Source organism: Toxorhynchites rutilus, chromosome 2 (genome assembly GCF_029784135.1).
Source record: "Toxorhynchites rutilus septentrionalis strain SRP chromosome 2, ASM2978413v1, whole genome shotgun sequence".
In the NCBI taxonomy this organism is placed as follows: Eukaryota; Metazoa; Arthropoda; class Insecta; order Diptera; family Culicidae; genus Toxorhynchites; species Toxorhynchites rutilus.
This window is the reverse complement of record NC_073745.1, coordinates 302333004-302353379: the sequence shown is the minus strand read 5'-3', so window position 1 is coordinate 302353379 and position 20376 is coordinate 302333004. Positions and strand designations below refer to the sequence as shown.

Here is a 20376-nt window from a genome sequence, read left to right as displayed (position 1 = left end):
TATCTACAGTATTTATTTTTGTAATACACTCAAGCCTTGTCTACAAAGTTTCCTGGATATCAATATTCAGCGTTAGAATTTGTGCACCCCGCCTGACACATTGTTCGAATCAGAATGTAAATGATTGTATCTAGCTCTGAGTGTTATGTTAGACACAAACAGGTCTGCGTAGTCAAATGGTTGTGCGTCCACTTACTAAACAAGCGATCGTGGGTTCAATGCCAGAACACTTAATTGAGCGAGTAGTCAACAGTCTTTCTAAATGCAGATTTCACATACACTGTTTGTGCTGTGTCACTTCAGGAGGTCAACAACATAACTTCAAAAGTATATTACGCGCCTAACTGGACACGACGGTTAGCAATAGTTGCATTTGAAACCGGGCCCTGCTATTGCATATCTCTTTCTATGTGTTCGAATGATGCCTATCATAGCTGACGTAGGGGGCACACAAACACAAACTTCTGCATAACTCGAGAACTAATCAAGCATAATCTGGGATGCGAGGGTTTTTGGGTATGAGAAATGTTTATATGATGGTATGACAACCCTCCTTCCTCTGGAATGGAGAAGGGGTCCCATAAAAACATTATTTTTTTCAGAAGTCTTCATACAAAAATGACTTATATTCCAAAAACTATAAAAGATAGAAAGTTGATGTCTTGGACAAAAGTTTATATTTTAACAAGATCTTAAAGTTTGCCTAATACAGTATATCGCTATCTTGACTTCAACCAAAATTAGGATAAGTTGCTTTTTTTTTCAAAGAAAACATGAGACAGTTGTTGTTCGAAAAACTTTTTCCCTGTAAAAGTGCCCATCTTCCGATGTATGGACGACTTGTTGGAAATTGTAAGGGCTATTCATATATTAGGCTGCCAAAAAAGTCCTGCGGTATTTTTTTTGAATTTTCATTTGTTCATAAAATTAGTTTCAATCATCTGTTTTAAGTCAAATATGCGCCGTTTTGTTCGATGACTTGTTCCCAACGAGATGCCAACTTCATAATACCCCTGTTATAGAAGCTCGCTTCCTTATTGGCAAAAAACTCGGATAGCCAATTTTCACAGGCCTCTTTTGTGGCTAACATCTTACTACCTAGCTCGTTCGCCATGGACAAAAACAGGTGGTAGTCACTTGGTGCAAGGTCCGGACTATACGGCGGATGCAAAAGAACCTCCCAACCGAGCTCCCGGAGCTTCTGGCGCGTCACCAAAGAAGTGTGTGGCCTGGCGTTGTCCTGATGGAAGACAATGCGGCCTCTGTTTATCAAAGATGGCCTCTTCTTCATGAGGGCTACCTTCAAGCGGTCCAGTTGTTGGCAGTACAGGTCCGAATTGAGCGTTTGGTCATAGGGAAGCAGCTCATAATAGATTATTCCTTGACAATCCCACCAAACACACAGCAGAACCTGGCCGTTAATGAGGGCTTGGTCACCGTCTGAGCCGCTTCAGCGGGCTTCGACCACGACCGTTTGCGCTTCACGTTGTCGTAAGTGACCCACTTTTCCTCGCCAGTCACCATCCGCTTCAGAAACGGGTCGATTTTGTTGCGATTCACCAGCGATTCACATGCGTCGATACGGTCAAAGATGTTTTTTTGCGTCAACGTGTGTGGCACCCATACATCGAGCTTCTTTGTGAATCCAAGCTTCTTCAAATGGTTAATAACGGTTTGATGACTTATCCCCAGCTCTTGGCCGATGCTACGGCTGCTACTATGCCGGTCTCGGATAATTCAGCGATTTTGTCGCAATTTTCGACGACAGGCCTTCCGGAGCGTGGCGCATCTTCGACGACCTCTACACCAGAACGAAAACGTTGAAACCATCGTTGTGCGGTGGAAATGGAAACTGTATCGGGTCCATAAACTGCACAAATTTTATTGGCAGCTTGAGATGCATTTTTGCCTTTGTCATAGTAGTACTGTAAAATATGTCGGATTTTCTCTTTATTTTGCTCCATATTTGCGACACTATAACTCACGAACGACTTAACCAAACAAAACACTGTCAAGGACTATATTATAGCGCGAAAATACCTTTCCAGAAAGCTATAGTATGACTCGATACAATGAATACAACTAGAACTACGCGCTTACAACGACACCTCGCGGAAATACCGCAGGACTTTTTTGACAGCGTAATATATATTTTTAGGAATTTTAAAAAAATACGTTTCTGAGAAAAAATTAATTTTAATTTTTAAAATAACTTTTTTGTCAGCGAAATGCTTTTTCCAAAAAATTTTTGGTATTTTTTTGTGAAAATTTAAACAATTTTCTACATTTCATTGTTTGACAATAAATTTGTAGGTATCATAGTTTTTAAATTATAATTTTTTGTAAAAAAATAAGAAAAAAAAAATTCTTTCTCCAAAAAGTAGTCTAATTCTTTTTCGAATATTTCAATTATGCAAAGTTGCTTAAATGACCCATGTCTTTACACCCACAACGTTTCACTGCTATCTGAGATGGTGCTGCCAATGGCCAGTCGAGTTGGCATGAAATTCGTCAACAGGAACTTGCAGATACACTTGGAGTAGCTCAGCAAACCATATCCGATCGTTTAAAAGCAATGAGAATAATCCGAAAGATAGGATATTGGGTGCCGTATGAATTGAACTCACAAGACGTCGATCGCCGTTTTTCACGTGCGAACAACTGCTCCAACGGCATAAACGAAAGGTTTTTTTGCATCGAATCGCTACTGGCGATGAAAAGTGGGTCCATTACGACAATCCTAAACGTCGGCCAACGTATGGATACCCCGGCTATGCATCAACATCGACGGCCGCGCGGAATATTCACGGCCAGAAGATTATGCTGTCTAGTTGGTGGGACCAGCTGGGTGTGGTGTACTATTAGGTGCTAAAACCAATTGAAACCATTACGGGGGACCTCTACCGATGATAATTGATGCGTTTGAGTCGTGCACTGAAGGAAAAACGGCCACAATACGAGCAAAGATACGATAAAGTTATTTTGCAGCACGACAATGCTCCGCTGCATGTCACGAAACCGGTCAAAAAATACTTGAAAACGCTGAAATGGGAGATCCTATCCCACCCGCCGTATTCTCCAGACATTGCTCCGTCCGATTACTACCTTTTTCGATCGATGCAACATGGCCTGGTTGACCAGCACTTCTTCAATTTTGATGAAGTCAAAAATTGGATCGATTTGTGGTTAGCCTACAAATCGGCCTATTATTTGCGCAAAGGGATCCTTGAATTGCCAGAAAGATGGAAAAAAGTTGTGACTAGCGATGGGCAATACTTTGAATCATAAATTTGTAACCATTTTTGCAGAATGAAGCATTAATTTAAAAAAAAGTTGATATGGTTGGGCCTAGGGACACGGACGGAATCTTGACATAGGACTGTGATTGTGTCTAGTAATTGCATTAGAATTGAGTTTTTTCATTGGTCAAAATCTGTAATGTTTTCTCTTTTGATACATCAAATGGAAGCCCTTAAAAACCGTTTCTTGTGTGATCTTGTATCCTTTAACGGGTTAGATGAGATAACGTGGTAGAATCCGGAACCACATTCTGTTCAAAAATGTGCACAATAACCATTAAAGCCATTACTGTTTATTCAATTATGCAGAAGAAGACAAAGAGTCACCAAGTATCATTTTTAAAACAAAAGTCTAAATAATTTAGATCTACATAAATATAAGCCTAAGTCAAGTAAATCTATGACTACAGAATATATTATAGATAAAAATAGAATTTCTCCTTCGTCGCCACGTTGTCCGGAACATTGTTTTGATAACTTTATATCCGGGCGATGTATATTGAGTATTCTATGGTCATGAGAACTCTCTTGGGAATTTAGTGTAGCTGCTGTAGTGAACTGATCTCATTGGGTGCTAAGTTCTGCTTATGTATGGGAAAGGGAAAGCAGAATGGGCATGTGCAATCGAGGAAGTCAAGCGGATTACTTATTAAGACATATATGGGAGCATAATATTAGGATCGCGACTACTTAAGCTATCATAATCTGATATGCGTGAGTATACCCTTTCGATCTTCTAAATCAGCAGCCAGTTAATTTGATTAATCGCATTTTATATAATATGCAATACAATAACTGATAAATGCCTATCATCGGTAAATGGAGAATAATTCATTATACGCATCAACTCACATTGTGAGCTAACCCCCGTATTTAGACAGATTGGGGAGGAAAGCGAGTGATTAGTGCAATAATCGAAAAAAAACATACCCATTTTTATCGTCAAATTGTTAACTTTTTTTACTATATTCACTGTTCATGTTTTAAGCAAAAAAAATGCTGGATAAATTTCCTGCCTAATGGTATATAACACAACATATGTCGCAATAACAATATTTTGAGTAATATGCGTTTCAAAACTCTTAATGAATCGTTACATTTTTCGTAGAGTGACCCCCTCTATAGAAATCAAAGACATAATCCTATGTCAAAATGAAGAAACTTACCGGTACTCCTATCACATTTACTGAACAATGTGTTTTAATGTGTTGTTTGCATATGAAAAATACCGTGACCAGAATAATTCGCCACAGTAAACAACTTCACTGCCGTTCTACGCATAGATGTCCCATGTTACTTTTTGACAATTTTAACTTTTCTTCATAAAACGACGTTTTTATACCTAATCTTCCGAAAAAAAACACAAAAAAAGTCACAGTTTGTTCCCAGCTTTTAAAAAACAAAATCAAGCTCAATGGTCCCATGTTGATATTCTATTCATAACTGTCCAACCATATATTTTTTGAAGATCCATATCAAATAAATCGGTTCAAGTATAAGAATTTTACGTCACGCTTTCAGCAGGGCTAATGTACTCATTTCTGGTTTGGAAGATCGAACTAGTTCTCAAATAAATAAAACAAAAGTTTAAAAGAAAACGTGTATACCTTGTTAGCGAATGCCTAATAAAAACGAGATTTATATTCTGCAAAGTATAGCAGATCACTCCCTTCTTCATGAAACGATGTTTTTATGCATTATCCTTCGGAAAAACACAAAAAATCTTATTGTTTGTTCCCATCATTTCAAAAACAACATCAAGTCCAATTGTCCCATGTTCATATTCTAGGCATATCTGTCCCACCATGAATTTTTAAGCCTGTAACCAAGATTGATTGATTCAAATGAGGGGATCTCTTCACATTTCATTAAACAATAATTCTCTACTTATAAAAAATTCAGTGTATTGGTAAACCGAAATGCTTAAAGCTTCTGGTAGAGGAATATGCTAGAAAACTTTGAATGCGTTTTTCTCAGTTGCTGATTTTGGAACATGGGACAACTATGCGTAGAACGGCAGTTCAACAGAAACAACCGTTTAGAAAATGTGTAGTAGGTAGACTAGAAATATTGTGGCGCGGGAAAAACATCATATGTATAAATGCCTCACATTTCTATTATGAATTTATTCTCTCGTTTTCGTTTTTCGAAATTTATACTTTAGGTTAATCTAATTCCTCATTTAACGAGGATTAGGAAGCGTCGGAAGCGGCGGTGTCTCACATGCAATTCTGGGTTCCACTGATTGCCCGGTTAGTTTGTAACATAGGATATGATCCTTTAGCAAAGTCCGACCGAGCTTTAGCGACCGTCGGACGGCATACGTTTACCCGGTTAATTTTTGTTTTGGAATACCGCACCACAATATTTCTAGCCTGCTACACTTTTTCTGAGTGGTTATTTCTGTTGCAGTTGTTTTTTGCAGCGATTTATTCCAGGAACCCAAAAATATATACTATAATTCGTAGGATATCTTTCAAAACAGTCTCCTATGTCCATTTCATGTGTTCGCATCAGTGTTTGGATTTCGATCAAAATCGAATGATACACAATGTGTCATGCAAGTAACGTCTCACGAACATATAACCAAATATGAGAGGATCATTCAGATACTTGTATGAATGACAGTAATCACTTGTGTAACATTACATGATTAAACCAATAGAGGAACGACAACTGTTGTTTGCATATTCGAGTTGTATCAAACATCGCAAACCATTTTCGAAGCCTGCATACAAGTTTGAACCGCATATATCGTCCCGCTCTACTATAGCGAAACTCACTGCACAGACAAGTGCAAAGCAATAAATGGTACAAGAAAAATTACGTCATCATTTGGTCACCATTTGCGGAGAGCAACGAATGGGAAAAGAGAGCGGTGTTGCTAGTAAAACTATGCGCTCTATATGAATATACATATTTGAAGGGATAGAGGCGTTAATCTGATCTGTCTACCCTTCCCTTGGCCTCTATCAAGCTAAATAAGCATGTAGTTTGCACTCTCTGAGACTTGAAAATCAGGATATGCTATATTATCTGAATATGAATCATTCGCTTTGCGTAGTCCGTACGATCCTGCTGTTTCATGATGCATGGAGAGGTCGATATGCATATATTAGAGGCAAAGAAGAAAATAAACTTTCTGCACCGAAAGCGTATATGATGGTTTTGCTTGCGTGCTGGTGTATCATGAAGTGCGAACCGATGCAGAGTTGTCTCGTTCTCTTTTGTGTCGTGATTTGCAGCCCGTAACAACAAAAGGATGCCACTGGGAGAAATGATTTGTGTATGATCATATTTGAACGAACGAAAGCGTTTTTTTCAGTGAATGGATCATTTGGCAAACACTGGTTCGCATGCATCATAAAAATAATAAGTTTGCCGTCTTCTGCCATTTATCTTTCTGTTTGAACCTACAGAACAGCGATGCCGCATTATATGGAGTTTCATGGGTGACAACATTTGCTCATACTGAGTACCGTTATGTATTATTCATAAGAGCACTGTTTGGATTCGTGAACAAATTCACTAGACATTAAAATTCTTTTAAAAAAAGTGTGAACTGATATATGTTGCATAAAGTACAAGATTAGTATCCTTCCTTGCTGTGGTGGCTGAGAATAGACATACAACCGCAAAGGGTTAAAATAGGAAATCGAAGGGGTACATTTTACAAACAAATATAATTGTGAATTACTTACGTAAGCAGGTTCACTGAGGTAGTCAACACCATTGCCATCTCGAAAATCTTGAAAGTTTGCCTTGAGTTGCCGTCCTTCATTGGTAGCTTTAATAGACCGTCAAGTTATATCGAAATCATACCGTTTAACATCATTTTACGCACCTTTTTGATCCTTTATTTTGTTGATGTATATAACGCTTCGTTAATAGACTTACACTTTGAAATATTCGCCGTAACAATTGAAATCTCCGCCTCTAGTTACTCAGATTTATCGTCATTATTGTATATTGAATTACAATTTAGATTAGTTGAATTTTAGAGTGTATTCGAACACCTATCATGTATGAGTATACTGTATTGGCGATCTAACGCAAAACGTAAACGATCGGTGAGACATCTGGATTTTGTTTTTGAACTAAGAAAATGATGCTAATGTAACCTAAAACTCAAAAAACAAATCACGTATATTTTACTTCCGGGCTTTCCAAGGTAATTCTCACATGCAGGAATCGTGCATTTTTCTACTTGTGTTTGATTGTGCTCTCGAATTTCCTTCTTTAATTCAACCATTGTCAACATTTTTATAGTTTTCACTACTGAAAGAGGTAAATAAATAACATGTTATATATAAAATTGCGCAGAATTTTCTTACAAACTCATCGCAATCAAATATTCTTTTATGATTATAACATTGTAATTTATGGAAAGAACTACAAACCTTCCATAAACTCACATGGCAAAATTAAAAACCATCATCACTTTCACCGCAGCGCCGCCTAGGTGTAGATTTGTACGTTAGATCGCCAATAGACACTTTAAATAATTTCATTTGCATTTAGCATTCAGCGGGATAGACATACTGCTGTCAGAGTAGTTGGTTGAAATAAACTTTATTTCCGACTTCGACTCCCAAGCAAGTCACACGCTTTTGTATTGTACTCCGAAGAATTTGATTCAGTATCATTAGTAGTTTCCCTCGGATTTCCCTCGGTGATCCGGAACACATTAGTCATAACCAGTGTTATTAATACACTGTTCTTATTTGTTTAACGTTTGATGTTCTGTCAGTTTTAACGATTCGTCCCACCCAGTAAGGCGTTTCTTTCTCATAAACTAGACCTACTTCACCGCTGCGTTCGTGTATTTCAAAAAATATTTACATTTCTGCCTCATCTCCAAATGTAAACTTAATTGTTATGCATTCACATCTTCCTATGGTCTGTATTGGGGGACATAATGTACCTGACGTACGTTGATTTTAAAACGAGTGAACTCAACGTTCACTAAATAAATAAATGGAAAAAGAGTCTGAACACCTAACCGAGCACTAAAGCTACTACTGCATTCTTCCTGCGTTGCGTCAGGCCCAAGATCTACTACATCCTTCGCTGCAAAAACTGTTATTTTGAACTAATGTGAACCTTACGAGCTAACTCAGATAATCGTATTTATGATAAAAGTAACTAAAAGTACGATGGACGGGTAAAATTAATATATAAAAAAACATTTATCTTCTAGAAGAAAAAAAACAATAAAACTAAAGTTTGTCAGATTAGCTGCTTTTTTTCGCGCGTTTTTAGCCCATATTGTAGATGGTCTAAGTTAAGTTTTGTTTCGAATTCCACTAAACGATGTAAACGATTTGTACGATACATTGGCCGAAACGGAAAAGAGCATACAATCGATGTAAAAGGTTTACGTCGGTAAGATCACTGTACAAGGATCGCACGCACAAAACTAAGAAACGAGAAATCGATGAGCTGGAAACAAAACAACAACAAAATCTATACGCGTGTTGAACACTTTATTTACAGCTGCTCCTGCAAAATTCGCCCTCTAGCTTCCGTAGTTAAACCTTTCCTCTTTTTTCTCACCGACCGGAATTGAATTAATTCCTGTGCGAAAAGCGCGGCATTGGCTTCTATTAAATAAACCACTCTTTCCGTTTTGTCACTTGATGACCGGTTGTCGATTGCATCACGGCATCATCCGGATCGAGGGCCGCATCTGCACCCTTATCTTCCTGGGTCAGATACTCGCCCTTGTGGCGGTTCATGTAGCGACCAATCAGGATGGCCATAATGATCAGCAGAACGAGGAGTACCGCAAGGACACCTGAAACGGGAGGATGTTACATTTTATTTTTTATAAATGATGAAAGGATTGAGCAAGACGAATTATATAATTGCGAGGTGGTCACTCGATTTCAATTGTTGTATTTTCGCATTTTGCCCGAAATTCCCGACTCTCAAAAATAAAAATTTTATAATTTTGTGTCGGTAGTTAAAAACTGATTATTGAAACCGGAAACCTTGTTTCTACCCGTATGCTAGATTTACATTTCAACTTTCAAAGATACGAATGTTCAATTGGATTCCATAACAAAACCATAAAAGAAAAAAATGTGAATTAATCGTATTAGGTTTATTAAGCGTTATTGCAAATTCAGTTCAACTTTCAACACTGCATCTCTTTGGGCGTCCGCCAGCATCTTCATTTTTTAGCCTCAAATTCGTTTCTAAAATAGCCGATTTTTTACTAAAACTATGTTTTCAAGATGATCAATTGGCATGGCATCAATTTTTTTTCAAACACCGATTTCATATTTCATGACTTTCATTTTGATCCGAAAATGTTGGGATACTTTTCTGCATTTTTTTCATCCAAATCTAGTGGGGAAGTCGCTCAACGAACTTCACGAAATAGGAGCTAATAAATGTAATAATATGCGTTACTATTTCAATTCAGAAAGCACGTAAATTTTGCCATCAAAAATGCCGAACAAATAGATGTTTCTTCTGAAAATTAATTAGCATAAAGTTACATGAACGATTAAAGTTTATCAATCGCTACTGAGGATGATATGAAAGTGCGAATTAAGAATACAGTAAAACCGGTTTTTGAGCAGTTTTTTTTGTGTGAATTTTTTTGTGCGATTTGAGGTGAAAGTGGAAGCTAGCCACAAATGGCTGCCACAATGGCGCTCATTTCTTTTATCTCCCTCCCTTACCCCTTGCCAGAAAATCAATTATTTTGCCGAACAGTGTGAAGAAAATGATCGTTTGCACACATTTCCCACCAAGTAATATTAACCAAAATCTAATCGATTACTCACCAAATATTAAATTTTCATCTGCCGTCGCAATGTATAGTGGAAAACGTCGTAAAACTCGAGCTAGTACTCTGAAAGTTAACTTTTCATTTTTCAATTTTCCGCAATGGTTTTGTTTGTATTGGTAAAAACATCTTTATTTTTTCGACACTGATGCCAGACAACATCATTGAAACTGATATAAAAACCACTCAATAAAATGTTATTCCTGAGTCATAGCGTTTCATGTCATGAAAATCAATAAAATAAAATTGTGTTGGTATCAATACAATTATTATTTTTACGTTTAATGGGTCTATAATGTAAGTTTTAGCTGTTCAAATTGCTTGGTTAAGAAAATTGTATTGCAGAGCTCGGAACACTGCCACGGCTGCCTATGCTTTCAAAAATAGTAAACGGAAAAGTATTACATTCAATCAAAATGCCTCGGCCAACGAAGAGAAGGGTTAAGGCCCTCCAACGTGAGTATGTGAAAACAATACGATCAACGAAGGAAAATATTGAGGAATTGTCAATATCGAGTTACTGTGCGGAAGAACTTGTTGATAACAAAAGAGCCCCAATTCGCTTGTGTTATAAATTAGCTCATGTTGCAGTATTGAATTGTTATTTTTTTTATAATCTATTCTAAGACGCGTGTCAGTGAAGCGCCACACTGTCTGATAAGTGAATTGATGTATTTACGTACAAAAATCAAAACAAACGAAACAAATTGCTCTTCTCTCACAAACACTATTACCCCATTTTTACACGTGGTTTTACCTATACTACTATAAAGGCTTGCTTCCATCTTCACCTTAAAGAATGTTAATACTTTACTTTTGTTGACAAAATAAATATTTTTTGTTTTTCCAGGTTAGCCCAGCAAACATTAAATCGTATAATATTCTAAGCCATATATAAAGTGGGATAGAATCAAAATCATATATAATGTCGATCAAAGTATACAACTAGTAAATCTACAAACGCATAAAATACGAAAAACACGATTTTATTTTACACGACAGATTAAGTCGTAATTCGGTATAGTAAGCATCGGTTTTCTGACACACAACATCGTAAAATCAGTCTAATCGACATCTTATATGTATATCATGCAGATGCGGTTCGTGGGTCGCATTAACGCATAATTTAAACCAATTTAGTACTGTGGAAAATCATGTAACAGTAAATAATATTGGATCGAAATCGACATATCACATCATATTATGAATTTGACACATCAAGATTATTCTTCTTCTTCTTTGATGGCTTCTTCTCTAGAATACGCCAAGTTACAATGCAAGTCGGTAGAATCTTCTTTGACTGACGATCCGTCCGACCAGAATGGAAAAGGAATCTGAACCTCTGGCATGATGTGTGTTATGCTAATTACTCGGCCGCAGGAGCACACACATTGATGCCATAATTGTTGATGTTTGTTTGGCTTTACAGGGCTGCCAAGTTGGCATACAAATAGTATCAAATTATGTTAAACCACGTTCAAAATAACTTGAAAGAACAAATTGTTCTCAGACAATTGAACAAAAAATTGTTTAGAATTGAGATCGTTTCTATGAATTTCCTGCTATTTCAAATAAATGAAAATAAGTATTGTATTTGCTTGATTGGAAAGACAGACGGGAACTTGACGTAGGTCTTTGAAAAAAATTGAACACGATAAGAAGCCACCAGCCTATAGCGCATTCTTAAACTTGAGTTTGAATAGCTAGTTTGCCGCGACGATATTATCCGTGTCTGTGATGGGTTGTAGGAATTATATCGCCAGGTGATATCTAATGACCGTGAGTGCTCTCTTAAGAAGTTGGTGTGGAAAGAAAATGTACTCCACACTAAAAGTCGTAAATTGTATGTAAAAATATGTTTCTCACTCGACAATGGCTGTATGTAATAAATTGATTCGTGCAATTTTCAATATTTTCTGTTAGGAATCAACCTCAAAAATCATGTTCAATAATTCATAATTCATTCGTTACGATATTTTTCGACAATCCGGTTATATTGATCAAGATTAAGATTTATCAAGACATACACGCAATAGGCTAAACAAAGGCAAACTAAAACAACGAAAAAACATTTTTTCAATTTGCTTCCCCACTAGATGTTTTTCTTGTTCACTCAATTAATTAATTGTCTTAGCTTCCTCTGATTTTTTCTGATAAACAGAAAGTATATAAATATTACACATGAGTATTATATCGAAAATTTACAGGTTTGCCGAAAATCTAACTTAACCCTTAGCGAACGAATGCCGCCATACTCGCAACATTGCAAATATTCTAAAAAAAATCGAATGCCGCCATACATGCGGCATTCCGTTATATTTCAGGAATTCTGTAAGGTTATGCCTTTCTTATGCATGTAACGTAATCTGGAGCATTCCTTTCCGAGCACCTTTTCTCGTTCTGGAAATAAAGCACTTAATTTATTAAAAATCCGTCCACCAACTGGTCATCGTTCTAGAAAAATGCGCTCGTTAATTAAAGGTTAATTACAATGATGACACCAATCCTAATTTTAAACTTGAAATGAGGCATACTTTAATAATATCAGCCACGCGCTACATGCATTTTTTTTTTTTGTGGATAATAATATCGTTATCAAGGAGTTTGTTCGCAATCAATTCGTTCGGAATCAAAAACGATCATTCTCTTTCTAAAATTTGAAGCTGTATATTCTTCATGTACGCATGCCGTTCCTTTCAATTTTGTGGTCGCTAATAAAGAGCCGAATATCCGGCCTCGAAGCTGGCCGGATATCCGGTATCCGGCCAAACCACTATCCGTCACTTGTCCAAAAATGTTACTCCTACACTCGCGTCGGTGTAAGAGACCGAAAAATGGTAAAAAAGTGACACACGTCCCCTTCGTTACAACACATGCGATACGCTAAACGATGACGAACGACGAATAACGAAGCTAGAAAGAATCGCAAAGTCGTAGTGTTTTCTGAGAAATGAAAGAATTATTGTTTTCTCGGTCTGAGAGCAGTGCGCGAGTATAGGAGGGTTAAACATTTACTGGAGTCTATTTTTAAGCAGGGAATACGTGCCGCGTGAACAAAAACCGCGTAAATTCCAAAATCCGCGTAAAAAACTCGCGTAATTTCCAAATCCGTGTAAAAATCTAACAAACAGTGAATTAATTCGCGTTGACGGCAGAATGGTGTCGACATCTAGATACGATATTAGTTTGTATGAGGCCAACTATTCTCTATCAGATAAGTCGACCCTAAAGCAGTTTTAAATTGCTAAAATTTGTATGAAATTTTTTTCTTGGTGTTATTTAGCTGCCAAAAGTACGTTGTTCTGACCCTAATTTAAACTATTTTCTATGAATTTACAGATATTCTCACTAAAACTTACCATTATACTATAAAATTATCTGTAGACAAAATTTTTGTATGATATTTTTTCACTACTTGCAAGCAAAAGTGATTTTCATTTACATAGAGTACTAATTTGGTTCAGTAAAAATAATTTTCATTCATAATTTTTATTTTAAAAGTACGTTCATTTCTTCTGCAAACCCATATTGTCATGCCTACTCCCCCATTTCGTAATACGAAGCTCAATGCCGTCAACGCAGATAGTTTAAAATGCAACCCATATTCTAACAATTGAATAACTGAATTATTTTGCATGCTACAATCATGATATCTGTTTCTCCTTCAATTTCTAAGCTTTTAATCAGTGATACAATACAAACTTATTTCGTGACAAGTCACATCTATTAGCACATTAAATCTGTTTACACTGGCGTCACTTTTCACGCGGCACGTATCAACCGTGTAATCGAAAGCCGCGTGAAAAAAAAACCGCGTATAACCGAAATCCGCGGAGAACAAAACCGCGTAAATTCCGAAATCCGCGTGAAAAAAACGCGTAAATTACTAAAACCACGTGAAAAGCGACTTCAGTGTATATTCCTTTCCCACAAAAAGTCAATTGAATAAATTCCATTTTTACAAACATAAACATTCTCACATATGCGTTAGCGTGGCCGCGAAAATGGTCATAATAAATTTCAAAAACCTACCATGTACATTTTGTTAACCCAAGAAAATTACCTGTGCAAAATTTCTGCTCAATCGGACATGATTTAGGTGCCTCAAAGCGATCAAAGTTTGAATTTTTCGACTCTCAAAAATCTCCCAAGGCGAATGAAAACATGAAATCGCGGATCTCAAAAAAAAATTTTTTTTTATGCCAAATGTCTCCAAATTGCATGAAACGTCAAGAACTATTGTCGTCCAGATTTTTTTTTTTTGTCAAAAATCGACTCTCTGGAACTTTTCGGAACACAAAGTAATAGATATGGTTTAGGGTGCAAATGAAAATAGCCATCTCGATTCTTTAAACAGGACTTCCTGAGAAATGTTCATCTGCACGATCAAATACACTCTGCAAAACATTAGCTCAATCGGACTTCGTTTTCAAGTGTAGCAGACGTCAAAATTTGAGTTTTTTTTTTTTTGAAAACCAAAAAATAACCCAAGGGAGGAGTACATGAAATCGGGATTAAAAAAATTGTTGCCGAATGACTTTAAATTGCTGGAAACGTCGAGATTGACTGTTATCTCACGTAAATATTATTTTATCGAGGTAAATATTTTTCGCCATTCGTTTTGTTTATGTCTGAAGTAAATCGTATATTCGTATCGCAATAGTCGTATAAGGTGCATATATAAATCCTTCATTTATCCGAACTAATTCGCTTCTTGCGTTTAATACTCACTTGCAAGAATGGCGGTGTCCGGTCCGTAGGCATCTCGCAGCTTGTCTTCATCCACGAGCGGAGGAGGACGAGTTTCGATTTCAACGGGTGGATGCGTCACTGGTTCAACACCACAAAAATCTTCTGTCAGCGGGGCTGAAATCAAACACGTATTTTTTTGTTCATTCCTTATTCAAAATGCATTGAATACTTACTTCCAAGTGATTTCACATTTGGTGGAGGGTTCTCTTGGAACATGAATTTCAGCGGGTAGATGTCATCGAACTCTACCCTCGATATACACCCAATGAAGCCATCCTTCATCGATTCATTCCTTCCGATATACATATACTCGATATTGTTAAACTGTGCATCAGCGGAATCCTTTATGTCAAAGTGATACTCTTTCGGTTCGTAATTGTCGATATGCAGCACGGCAGTACTTCCGCCGTTCTTTCTCGAGAATCTTACATCGTGGTACTGACCAAGGCCGAAATGTTTCGTTGGATAGATCAGCTCCTGTCGTTCGAAACCAAAATCAAACACCACTCGCAAGTGACCCGAATTCGAAACCATAATCGTCAGATATTCCTTTGATTGACTCGAATAGAAACCCAGCAAGAAACCCTTCGGGTTGGTAGTTGTGAATCCGACCCGGATACGCTCGTGCAACGTTGAACGGAACGCTCCCTGGAAGTCGTACTTGATCATCGAGCCGGCCTTCATCGTGACGCCGATTTCTGCGAGAAAATCAAAAGAATCATTAGAATTTTTCAACCCTGAAGAATCGTTCGAAACATCATACCATCAGCACATATAGGACCCTTAAACGCACTCCAACGACAATCACAAACGAAGTTGTCATACCTCTCTGTACACGTTCCATTATTCAGACAAGGACTGGACTCGCAACGGCCAACACAACCTGGTGAAATTCCATACATCTTACGATCCGCATAAGATCTCAGATCAACATGGTTCCCATTCAACAGGAAAGCCCGGATGCATCCTACGAATCCATCGCGATAATCGAGAGTAGCTCCCACCACAAGCTCCGAGGTGAGGTACAACGCGCGGACTGGACCCGGGGGTTCTCTAACCTCCGCCCGGATCGACCCATCAACCACCAGACGGGCCTCTTTACGATTACGCTCCACACTAACCGAATGCCAACGGTTGTCACTCAATCGATAGCTTGTCTCCACATACACTTTCTGTGTTCCCGTACCGGCCTGGTACTCGAAAAGTAGTTTCGTTCCTCCAACGATATTCAACCGAATGAAATCAGTTGGTCCTCTAGCGTGCAGAATCACGGCATCCTCAATGGTAGTTCTAAATTCGAAATAGATATCACCCGAGTGGCCCATATCAAAGGGGGGCAAATTAATGGTAGCATCCTTGATGCGGAACGTAACCACATTATTGAACAGATGATCGCCTTCGCACTTCAACGGACCCAGCGTGTATCGTCCCAATTTCTCATCCAGTGGAGTACCCGTGTCACCAAACCTCAAGGCCTTCACCGGAAGATATTCCTTCTCTCGGATCTCACCTCCATCCTCCTGCCATTCCACATTATTAGCGTCACAATTACACCACTTCGTTGGATCAACGCAATTGCCCAGAATCCCGCACTCGCACTTTCTGGAACCAGGCAAAGCTCCCGCCCAATAATCCATGGGCTGGTTATGGCGCGAAACCCACCACGAATAGGGTCGGAAATTTTCCGCTTCCGAAGGTGAATTGAACAATCTTGATGATCGACAAGCATAATTGAGCCGCTGCCAGCAAGCCTGTGATCGATTCAACAGCGCTTCAATCTGTGGCAACTCCGCTTCGTAGATAATATTCTGCTCGAACGATCCCGGCTCCGAGAACCCATCCACCCGGGTCGTATGCTCCGAACTGTGGCTCAGCACTGTGATCACCCGACCGTCGGTATAAAATTCACACGTCACCGGAAACGGTGCCAGTGGACCGCTCCCATCCACGTCGATATTGATCGTGGTCCTCGACTGCACTGTATTAACATTCTTGTACGCCTGGCACGACAGTGGATTTAGCGAGGTGTGACAAACGGCTCCCGCGTAACCCGTCCCAGTGCAATCGCAACTAAACTCCATCGAATTTTGCTTGCAGTTTCCATTATGCTTACACGGATTCGGATTGCACCGGTCGATCATGTGGCACGCGTCGAACAGCATCTCGCCCTTGCAACAGTATTCCTCCTCCTTCCAATCGGCTGGCGGACGGATATTTCCGTCGATGATAATCGTTCGCATGCAACCAACGAATCCATCCTTCGTTTTGCCCCCGCCGATGTAGTACAGTTCACCGGTTCGGATATCCAGCTGCCTGGAAAAATCAAGTGATAGTAATTAGAATCGAGTTTCCAGAACAAGAATCAATGCAATGAAAATGGTTAGTGGACACACAAATTTCATTAGGTTAAAGCAGATTTAGCAGCCACATTCTAATCCTGTGAAGGTTTCTTAAACACGCACACAATAAAACTATTTGTTTTCCCGAGGACGGTTACCTGCTGTTGATAACGAGTTTCCCATTAGAATTGTTCCTGCGGTTATAAAATTCCGGTTTGAATGACTTCATCTTATGATAGTAATTGAGAAGCAAAAGTTGTCGTTAAAAACGATTCCGATAACAGAGTTTAGAAGCATAACATTAAGCCGTCAACAAAAACAACAAATTATTGAAGGGGCTCTTCGTAGCCTATTGGTTGCCTGTCCGCTACTAATCGAACGAGGATGAGCTCATAACCCAGGGTCCATCAATTGACCATCTTTGTGTGTTATTCTAGCTAGTACTTCCACGCAACAAGCATCATGTGACGGTAATCCCAGTCCCTTACCACTCACATTACAGTATGCTGCATCGGTAATTGGTACTCTTAATAACACAACAATGGAAGTCTCATATCAACAGTTCCGCTGTGTGTGGACCAACTGTGAACATTCGAACAACAGGAATATTCTTACGCCGAAAAAGACGACATGTGTATCGATAAGATAGAAATATTCTTATGCCTAAATGACTACTGTGTAATATAAAACAAATTATCGTGAGATAAGAATGTACACTAGAGTGCCAATGAAAATGGTCATCTCTAATTTCAAAAATTTACCTCATAAAAAATGTTCACCACCTCGAAAAAACACCTTATGCCAAATATTTGCTCAATCGGACTTACGGGAGAGTGGCGCAAAGCGGTCAAAGTTTGAGTTTTGACGTGGGACTACGTCTAACCGGAGTATATGGGGGGTAAAATGAAAACCTAAACGCTGAACATGCAGGAAAAAATGAAAGATTCCGAATGTTTATAACTCGAACATTTCTTACTGTATCGGAAAGATGTTTCCATCAATTGATAGGATTGATTGATGACGCCCTAACTACCTCGTTTTGATTGGCCCGATTTACGGTTTCCCCAACACAGCCATCATAACCAAGCAGCCTTGGGGAAATTGAAATTGCAAATTGACGCAAGTCGGAGGTACTTTTGTTCCGACTGAAATGTGTTTCCCTAACACAGACTTTAAATCCAAGTAGCGTGGGGAAATCGGCATTGCAAATACATGTAAGTCGGGGGTATTTTTGTTCCAGCTAATCCATGGAGCATGGGGAAATTGGCATTGCAAATTCATGCAGGTCGTGGGCACTTTTGTTCCGACTGAAATGTGTTTCCCTAACACAGACTTCAAATCCATGGAGCGTGGGGAAATCGACATTACAAATTCATGCAAGCCGGGGATATTTTTGTTCCGACTGAAATGTGTTTGTCTAACACAGACTTCAGAACCAAGGTGTCTGGGGAAATCGGTTTTGCAAAAATAAATGCAAACTGCGAGTACTTTTGTACTCGGTTGGCTTTGTGCAGGCTAGAATATGTTTCCTGAACATGGTTTAAGTTGAAGTTGTTGATTCATGCAAGCCGGGGGTACTTCTGCACCCGCATGTTTTTTTTTTTGCACTCCGAAAAGTGTTCTCCTAACACGGATTACCAAAACGGGTACAAACACAACGCTTTGGGTCGGTTATTCAAGATTGCATTGAAGGATATGCCTTCATATCTTCTGCTCACTGAATTTCTGGCACTGAGTACCTGAAGTTCATCAAATCAAGCAAATTCGCGGTCGAGAAGTACGTACACTTGAGAGATCTTCAGAGGGAAATGTAAAATAAAATAACCGTTTGATAATTCTTCCATTCACATATTTTGTCCTAGGTATCATGCCAAACGTAGAAGGACTGTCATTTAATTTACTTGTAACGAAGACCATAATCACAATGCATGAATCGACCTCACATGGCATTTATTCAATCTCTTTACTCCAAAAGCAAATATATTGAATTCGATTGAATTCGGAAATTGTTTCATTCAATCAAAAATTGAATCAATACAAACAAATGATTGCTAAGCTAAGCTAGTCCCACGTCAACTTTGCGGTTAAATCAAAGATATAACCCACCCATTTTTTTGAAAATCGAAAAATCATCCAAGGGGGGAGTAAAGGAGGTCGGGGTTTCCGATGTTTTTTTGGAGTCCATATGTATGTGTTAAAATTGCATGAAACGTCGAGATCTAGTGTCATCTCGAAAAAAAAATTGTCAAAAATCAACGCTCTGGTACTGTTTTTACGTTTGTAATTACGAAAATTATTCCTTCTTTGACTTTGAGCTTCTCTGTCGGGTGGTGTTCAAATGATTTTAATTTATTATCAATATTATCGACACAATTTTATTTGTATGACGAGACGGGCATGACTTTTATTTTGAGAGAAACGAGAACACATATATCTAAAATTGATCAATTAAAACGCTTTTCTCACTACCAAAATCCTAAAATCATAAGAGAGAGAAATATGTTTCATAAATCTTTTTGTTTTATAGTTTTTCCTTCCAGTATACGGTTTCTTCACCTAGACGTTTCATTATTATGGAATTATTGGGGTCAATGTTTATTCACCTTGTCAATTTTTTTTGTGGCAGACTTATCTCACTTCTTGATTTTTTTCTTCCAGTATACGATTTCTTCACCCAGACGTTTCATCATTATGGAATTATTGGGGTCAATGTCAATTTTTCTTGCAGACTTACCTCACTTCTTAACAAGGCGAACCTAGCCAGAATATTCAACTGCCCCGGGTTTCTGAATGCCAAAGGGGGAGTAGGCTATGCGGAATGCACGTATCTGCATGCTCGTGCTTTTTAGTCCTGACCGAGAAATTGTCGGACAATCGGGCACCTGCTAAGGATGACCGACTTTTGGATGCCAACCAATGCCTTCTCGATATTAAAGACCTTCAGCGCTTCCTGAAGTGTCTTCGGGATAATTCCAGTTCCAGAGAGAACGACTGGAACAATTCTTGGGACCTCCCTTAGCACCCAAAGTTCCTTGAGCTCCACGACCAATGGTCGGTACTTGCAAATTTTGCGACCGTGGGTCTCCTCCAGATTCTGGTCCAGTGGAATAGCGACATCGATGATGGTTACGTGTCGGTCGCTCTTGTCATACACCATAATATCTGGACGGTTCTGGTGGATCGAGAG

At 38.6% G+C, this 20376-nt stretch overlaps 1 protein-coding gene across 5 annotated transcripts in view; it reads right to left on the bottom strand.

Annotated features, from left to right (window-relative positions):
• Positions 1-8104: 8104 nt before the first annotated feature.
• Positions 8105-20376, bottom strand: part of LOC129765334 (neurexin-4) — a 67374-nt gene continuing 55102 nt past the window's right edge. For 3 of the 5 annotated variants that reach the window (XM_055765510.1, XM_055765511.1, XM_055765515.1), the window contains 5 exons: positions 17348-17383; positions 15614-17163; positions 15024-15548; positions 14830-14964; positions 8105-9096 (listed from right to left, as the gene is read on the bottom strand). In XM_055765510.1, coding sequence (XP_055621485.1) covers positions 8906-9096; positions 14830-14964; positions 15024-15548; positions 15614-17163; positions 17348-17383 — 2437 coding nt within the window. In that variant the 3' untranslated portion in view covers positions 8105-8905. The remainder of the gene's footprint in view (positions 9097-14829; positions 14965-15023; positions 15549-15613; positions 17164-17347; positions 17384-20376) is intronic. The other 2 variants (XM_055765512.1, XM_055765513.1) reach the window with 1 other exon arrangement.